The 7,576-nt window shown below is 48.5% G+C and overlaps 1 protein-coding gene across 4 annotated transcripts in view; it reads left to right on the top strand.

Moving 5' to 3' along the window:
• LOC138164945 (transmembrane protein 61-like) overlaps positions 1 to 6,413 on the top strand; it is an 18,666-nt gene extending 12,253 nt beyond the window's left edge. For 2 of the 4 annotated variants that reach the window (XM_069092926.1, XM_069092928.1), the window contains one exon: positions 4,605 to 6,413. In XM_069092926.1, coding sequence (XP_068949027.1) covers positions 4,605 to 4,857 — 253 coding nt within the window. In that variant the 3' untranslated portion in view covers positions 4,858 to 6,413. The remainder of the gene's footprint in view (positions 1 to 4,604) is intronic. The other 2 variants (XR_011169238.1, XM_069092927.1) reach the window with 2 other exon arrangements.
• The last annotated feature ends 1,163 nt before the right edge of the window (positions 6,414 to 7,576 follow it).

Here is a 7,576-nt window from a genome sequence, read left to right as displayed (position 1 = left end):
GAGGAGAGGACAGAGAGAAGCACACAAAGACACAGAGAGAGACAGAGGAGAGGACAGACAGACACAGACACACAGAGAAACCAGAACTCTTGGAACGAGCCCAATCAGATCAAAGAGAGCCCCAGCTGGGACTGGCTAGGTTCTAAGGCATTTAGCTCCAGGTCTGGTCCCTGGCAAGCCTGGGATTCCTTGATGGCCACCCAGCCCCAAGCACTTGTTCCAAGACAGAGCAGCTGGCTGAATCAGGACAGGCTTCCTGGAGGAGGCAGCTCCAGACCTGAGCTGGGAAGGAAACCATTCCCTTCAACAAGCATTTCCTAAGAGGCTGCTCTGGACTAGGGATTGGTGTGGAGTGATAAAACTGGCACAGCCCCACCCTCTGGGACAATCCATTTTGCTGAGAGAAAACCCTACACAAAAAGGTAGATGCAAACTGTGGCATTTCAGAGGGGCCTGAGGATCAGGGAAGGCCTCATGGAGGAGGCAGCCCTTGAGCTCAGCCTTCAGGGGAGTGAGAGGTGAGGTGGGAGGGCATCCCAGGTATGGGGGACAGCCTGGGTAAAGGTCCAGAGAAGGGAGATGGACTTTTATGTCCTGGAATTAGAGCAAATTTGGCTGGAACACTGAGTATGTGAAGCAGAATTATGGAAAATCGGTCTGGGCTGACTTTCTTTGTTCCACAATCCTTCCCAGCTCCAACGTTCTATATCCTCAGGCTCCTCCAGGCTCTGAGCTCCCTCCCAGCACTAACATTCATGTTCTCTGGTTCTGTTCTATGACTTTCCTGTGCTTGGCTGTGGGCCAGTACTCTCTGCTCCCCCTTCTCCCAGGTTCAGAATCCAGACCAGGGTCCCCTCTGTTTCTCTGTGTCTTTCCCTCTGTCTTTCTCTCTGTCTCCATCCATCTCTGTGTCTCTCTCTCACCATCTGGCCCAGGCCTCTTCCCAGATCTCTGCAGACAAATGAGCAAAGTCAGTAAGGGCTAGAAGGGCAAATAAACCCATTGGCCAGGTCCTGTTTGGGATTTTCTGGAAGGACTCCTAGCATTTTAGCCAGAAATGATGGGAAAGCCTGGAGACCAAGCTACCTGGGGCTGTCCTTTGTGAGGAACCTGTGGAAAGCCCAGGATCAGTTGTGGGTTCAAAACCCATGTGACCTGTGACGCTGGGCAAGTCAATCAGTAAACATTGAGTACCTACTATGGGCCAGGAGGTGCAGCTAGGTGCCACAGTGGATGGAGCTCCAAGGCTGAACTCAGGAAGACTCATCTTGCCTCAGACACGCACTAGCTGTGTGACCCTGCGCAAGTCACTTTACCCTGCTTGCCTCAGTCTCCTCATCTATAAAATGAACTGGAGAAGGAAATAGCAGGCCACTCCAGTATCCCTGCCAAGAAAACCCCAACTGGGGTCCCAAGGAATTGGCCATGATCGCCACAGCAAAGGTACCGGGCACTATGGTTCTCTCATGGGGCTCAGAGTGTTATGGAGGGGACAAGTCACACCCTCCGTGTCTCTATGGGCCAAATGAGGGGATTGGACCCAAGGACCCTGAGAGTCTTCTCACTCTCTAAAGTTGTTTTTCTGTGTTAGAGTAGAATGAAACCTCAGAATCATCTTGGACCAAGGGCTCTTTTATGTTCATGTGACATGGAAGACCCATTCTCCAAATAATGCTTCTAAATGCATCTAATGACATCACACAGAATTACAAAGGAAACCAATTCTAGTGAAATACAGCTGCCAAACTGTTTGTTCATGGACCCCCAGCTTCAGAAGCCAAGTCTAAGCCAACTCTGCCATTTTGTAGATGACAAAACTGAGGGCCCAGAGAGATCTCATTTATCCAGAGCCACAGAATAATTCAGAGGCCCAGCAGGGACTGGAATGAAGATGCCAAGTCCAGAGTCATCTTAGCAAAATGTGTTGATTTTTTTTTGTTTGTTTTATTTTGTTTTTAAGCAACTGGGGTTAAGTAACTTGCTCAAGGTTAAACGGCCAGTTATTTGTGGGTGTGGTGCTAAGTGTCTGAGCCTGGATTCAATCCCCAGGTCATCCTGACACTTGAGCCAGTGCTCTAACTCACTGAGCCACCTGGCCACCCCTAAGCAATTGGGGTTAAGTAACTTGCACAAGATTACACAGCCAGGTGTTTCTGGGTGGGTGCTAAGTGTCTGAGCCCAGATTCGATCCCAGGTCATCCCGACTCTGGGGCCGGTGCTCTTACTCGCTGTACTACCTGGCCACCCCTATGATGCATTCGTTTTTAGAACTCGAGTTAACCTGTACATTTCGTTCCATTTCCTTTAGCTTTTTGACAGTTCCCACTATTTGTAAGGTACTGTTCCAGGGGCTGAAACCATGCCTGCCCTCAAGAATCTTACATGCTATTTGGGGGGAAAAGCATGTGCAGATATGAATAAATAGGAAATAGATAGAAATTCAAGGAAGGAGAGACCCAAATCTTCTCTGAAGGACAGTTTGTTAATCACAGAATAAGGGCTTGTTGATGGCACAGAGGAATGATTGGGCAGAGTGGAATAGAAACAAGCTAGGTGGATATGAAGAAGCCAGGAAAGGAAGGGTCCAGAGTAGAGCCACAGGGTCATGGAATCCCACACCTTTCACAGTAGCAAAGGCAATTCTTACTTACTTAGTAATCCCTGAAGAACTGGAGTGTACTAGGGATCTGTGCTTAGCCTTATGGTATTGATCATCTTATCAATGGCTTGAATAAAGTCATGGGTGGCAGGAAATCCAATTTGCAGATGACACGAAGCTGGAAGGGAGAGATGACTATATGACAGTCGGGATCTCAATGTCTGATGACAGCCTAGACAGTATAGGACTGAATCTCATCAAATGAAGTTCATTAGGGATAAATGTAAACTTTTACACTTGGGTTCAAAAAATCAGTTTTACAATTACAAGGTGCAAGAGGGTGACTAGACTGTAGTTTAGCTTCTGATAACCTGAGGGCTTTGGTAGACTGCCAACTCCATAGGGATCATTGCTCTAACACGGCTATCAGAAAGCCAATGAAATCTTCATGGATTGCCATGGCTAAAGAATGTCACCAGCAGACTGGTGATGAGCCTCTCGGTACCCAGGGAGGCTGATCTCAGGAAGCAGACCCATCTGGGTGCCAGGACCATACCTGAGGCTTATAAGCATGGTGGAGGCTTGTTCTGGTCTGCCATAGCTTTGAAGAAGCTGAGGATGGATCTGAACAGGGTTTTCTGAAGATCTCTGCCATCTTGGGCTGTATCAAGGGAAACAGAATGTCCAGACCTGAGGAGGTGCTCAACCATCCCCCAGTGCTCTGTCCTGGCCAGACCTTCTGTGCAGTATTGGTATAGGGTCAGACTGTAGGAAGAATGTCACTGTCTTGAGCCCACAGAAGGAGGATGGGAAAGGGCTCAGAGATCATGCCATACTGAGTTTGGTTACCATGGTCTGGTAGGGAGACAGCCTAGATGTCTCCAAGTAGTTTAATGGGTGATTAGATTTCTTCTTCTTCTCTTTTATCAGAGACTGAATGAGCACTTGTCAGAATAATGATGATGGTTGATGATGAGAGCTAGGCATTTACATAGCATTTTGAAGTTTGCAAAGCACATCACAGATATCTCACTTTATCCTATCCTCACCATCACAGTTGTGTGGATTCCACCCCCCCCCCCATGTCGCCCTTCTCCAATTGGTCACTAATCATAGCCCCTGCCAGCCGGGATCAGAGATGAGACTCTCACCTAAGAAATAATTAGGGGATCATTTACATCTATGTGAGTAAACGGGAGCCCAGGTCATGGTCTCCTCTTGTTGAATAAATTGCAAAATCCTGGTATTTCTTGGGGTAGAGAAAGAGGAGACACAGAGGGGAGTGTAGAGCGAGAAGGGGTTACATTCATCCCTTGTATTGTATATAGGAAGAACATGAGACTCAGAAGGCAAGGGACTTCCCTAAGGTCTCCCAACTGGTTATTAGAATAGGCAGGACTAGATCCCTCCCTTCCCTTCTCCTCATTTTCCTGAAGTTCCTGAAGGAGGTAAGACTCCAAAGACATATAGCCAGACAGGAAGAAGGGTAGGTGCTTACTACATGTCAGACACTGGGCTCAGTAGGATTTATACAGGAGGGAGGAAGGGCTCGTTCCCTGATAGCCTCTCCTGAAAGGATGCAGGTACTTTGTAATAGATTATGACAGAAATGTTTAGGACAGCTTGGAAGCAAAGCAGAGAGAGCACTAGACTTGGAAGATCTCAGTTTGAAGACCTAAGTCTGAACCTTAGATACTTATCAGCTTTGCCACTATGGGCAAAGCACTCTCTGGGCCTCAGTTTCCCCATCTGTAAAATGAAAACATGGCGGTCTGTGACATCTAGTGTCCCTTCTGGCTCAGTATTTGTGATACTCTTCCCTACAAAGCTGTGTGCTGGTGGACAAGTCATTTTCTCTCGGAGACTAAGTTTTTAATTCATATGTATATTACTTGACTCTATAAAAATGCTATAGAAATATGAGAGTGTTATTGTGACTCCAGCTCCATCCCCATCTCTCCTTCCCATTCCACTAACACCCTCCCATTTTGCTTCCCTTTCTTAGTAGCTGGTCCTCAACCTCAGTCCCCACCTATGAGATGGCCATGATCTGTAGCCCGCCTGTCCCAGAAGAGGAAGAGGAGAATGGACCTCCCCCGTACAGCAGGGCCACTGGTGTGAGGCCAGTAGGACTGACCCGAAGCAAATCGGATGGGGCCCTGCTCATTCCTCCCCAGCCAGAGATGTGGGGAAACCAAGGCACAGCCTGGGTCAGCCCCCCACCCAGCTATGAGAGCATTGATGCCCGTGGCCTGTGACTGACAGCCCAGCCTGAACCAAAGCTGCTCGATTGCTGCTGGCAGCCAGGCAGGGGCTGACCAAGAGCCCAGACTGGCTGCTGTCACTCTCCAGAGACAACCTTCAGTAAAGGCTAACAGGAGTGAAGAGCACCTCTCGCTTGGGCTTGAGTTCAAGCAAGACTCGGGACTGGATCCTCAAGGGGCCATTGACTGGTGTGTGACCTTGGCCAATGTTCTCTCGTGTTTTCCTCGTCTCAAAAATGGGGATCTAACTCCCTGTCCTGTAGACTTCTGGTGGATATCAGGAGCATCACATGAGATAATGAACCTGAAAATGATTTTGTAAACTGGAATGCAATAGAGATGAGAGGGGTTATTTTTATTGATTCCCTGGGTACTAGGCTGACCATCCACAGAAGCCCTACCCTGGGGCTGGGGGTAGATTTCAGGGTCTCTACGACCCCTACTTCCCTAATCTGTCTCCTTACTCTCCTCCCACAAACCCCCAGGAGACAAAACAGGCAGAAGAAGAAGACCTGGGACAGATGGCTTCTCTCAGACTCAGTTTCCTCATCTGTAAAATGAGGAGAAGCATCTCTGTCTTCCCCATCTCCTAGGCTGTTGTAAGTCAGTCTGGCCAGGAGGAGCTGTTATCAGGTACCTGAACCTTAGTGTACAGGGAGGCTGAGCTAGCTAGGGAGAAGAGGTGGGGCCAGGCACTGTCACTGACCAGGGAAAGCCCGAGTAGAGCAGGCACCTTGGCCCGGGGAAGGCCCAGAGGGAGCACAGGAAGGATTCAGGGCAATGAGGTTGCAAGTCGGTCCACAACAAACCATCAGATTTTATCTGAGTAACTCCTTTCTCTAAGGCCTGGGCTACATGGTGTGTCTGAGGGGATGGAGGACAAAGCTCTCTCCATCATAGAGCTAACAGTTTAACGAGAATCAGTTTGGAAGAACTGGGTGGGACTTTAAAATCTAACTCCTCATTTTGTGGATGAGAACACAGAATGTAGAAGCCAGGAGGGCCCTTAGACCAGGGAATATCAGAGCTGGGAGGAAGCTTAGAACAGAGAATGTCAGAGGTGGGAGGGCCCTTAGAATAGGGAATGTTAGAGATGGGAGGGGTCTGAGAACAGGGAATGTCAGAGCTGGGAGGGGTCTAGAACAGGGAATGTCAGAGCTGGGAGGGGTCTAGAACAGGGAATGTCAGAGCTGGGAGAGATTTTAGAACAGGGAATGTCAGAGCTAGAAGGAATCTTAGAACAGGGAATGTCAGGGCTGGGAGGGAGCTTAGAATAGAGAACTAAGAGGTGGGAAAGAGCTTAGAACAGGGGATGTCAGGGCTGGGAGGGGCCTAGAAAAGTAAGTGCTTTACTGAAGGGTATTCCACTAGTGAGTAGCCCAGTTCCTTTGACTCTTGTACTCTGTTCTATCAATTTTTTCCCTTTTTCTGGTGGGTCCCCTGGTCCTTATAACAGTGATTTTTGCTGAAAATGAGGACTGTTTTCATCCACCATGTATCCCCAGCACTGAGCACGTAATAGTTGCATAATAAATGCTTCTTGAACTGAATTGAGGTAAGGGCCACTGCTTCCTCATGCTGACAAAGACACATGGCCCACCGCCCCACTGGGAGGCCAAAGTTCCCAGGTAATGATACCGGTCTGCACGTGGCAGTGGGGAAAGAGCCCGGACCATGAATCTGCAAACCTGGAGCCTAACCTTACTCCTGCCACTAGCTTGTTTTGTTGTCACTTTCCTAACTCATTTTCCCCCTTTGTGAAAGGAGGATATTTTACTAAATTATGTCACAGGTTCTAACATTCAATGTTTTAAGTCCACTCAAAGTTCTGAAACTCTGTCCAAAGGGCTCCCCCTCCTCTGACATTCCATGTTCTAAATCCCCTCCCACCTCTGACATTCCATGTTCTAATATCCCTTCTGGCTCTGACACCTTACAGTTGCTCAGTCATTTCAGTCTTATCTGACTCTTCACAGCCCCATTTGGGGTTTTCTTGGCAAAGATAGTTGACTGGTTTTGTCATTTCCTTCTGCAGATCGTTTTACAGATCAGGAAACTGAGGCAAGCAAGATTACATGACTTGCCCAGGGTCACATAGCTTGTAAGTTTCTGAGGCTAGATTTGAATGCATGAAGATGAGTCTTTCTGATTCTGAGTCCAGGGCTCTCCGACGTCTTACATTTGCTCCCAGACCCTGTCAGAGCTCTTCTCACACTGTGATTCTGTCTCGGATCTTGGTCCCCTTTCCATTCCCAAAGGGTTAATTATAAAATTAACAATTGTAAAAAAATTGTCAGGCTAAGTGTTTCTGGGTCCTTCCAGCTGAGGAACTGTGAAGTATTTCCCTTGGGGCAGTCGGGTTAATGAGTTGCAGGTGTGGGAAAGAGCCCACTTAGGTGTGAGGTTCCTCCTACCTACTCCCATCCCAGCTGGCTGTGAGTGCCTCCGAAGCCCCAGAGGATGGGGAGAAGGGGGCACCACTCGGCACTGGGCTGAGGGGAATTCCCAGCTTTAGAACACAGTCAACCCTCCAAACCATCAAGAGGTTACTATAGAACCTGGATTTTAGCCCAAAAAGGAGCTCAACTCCATCCCTCCCATTTTATAGGTGAGGAAACTGAGGCCCAGATGACTTGCCTGCGGTCACAGAGCAAACAGAGGAGAAGCAGCTGCTGGACTGACAGCCACGTTCCTCTCCTCAGTCAGAGAGGAA

The sequence above is a fragment of the Petaurus breviceps genome, unplaced genomic scaffold (genome assembly GCF_028583685.1).
Source record: "Petaurus breviceps papuanus isolate PSGF00001 unplaced genomic scaffold, PetGlider_PUasm1.0 207, whole genome shotgun sequence".
NCBI lineage: Eukaryota > Metazoa > Chordata > Mammalia > Diprotodontia > Petauridae > Petaurus > Petaurus breviceps.
Note: the sequence above shows the minus strand (reverse complement) of the source record. Positions and strands in the feature narration are given on the sequence as shown.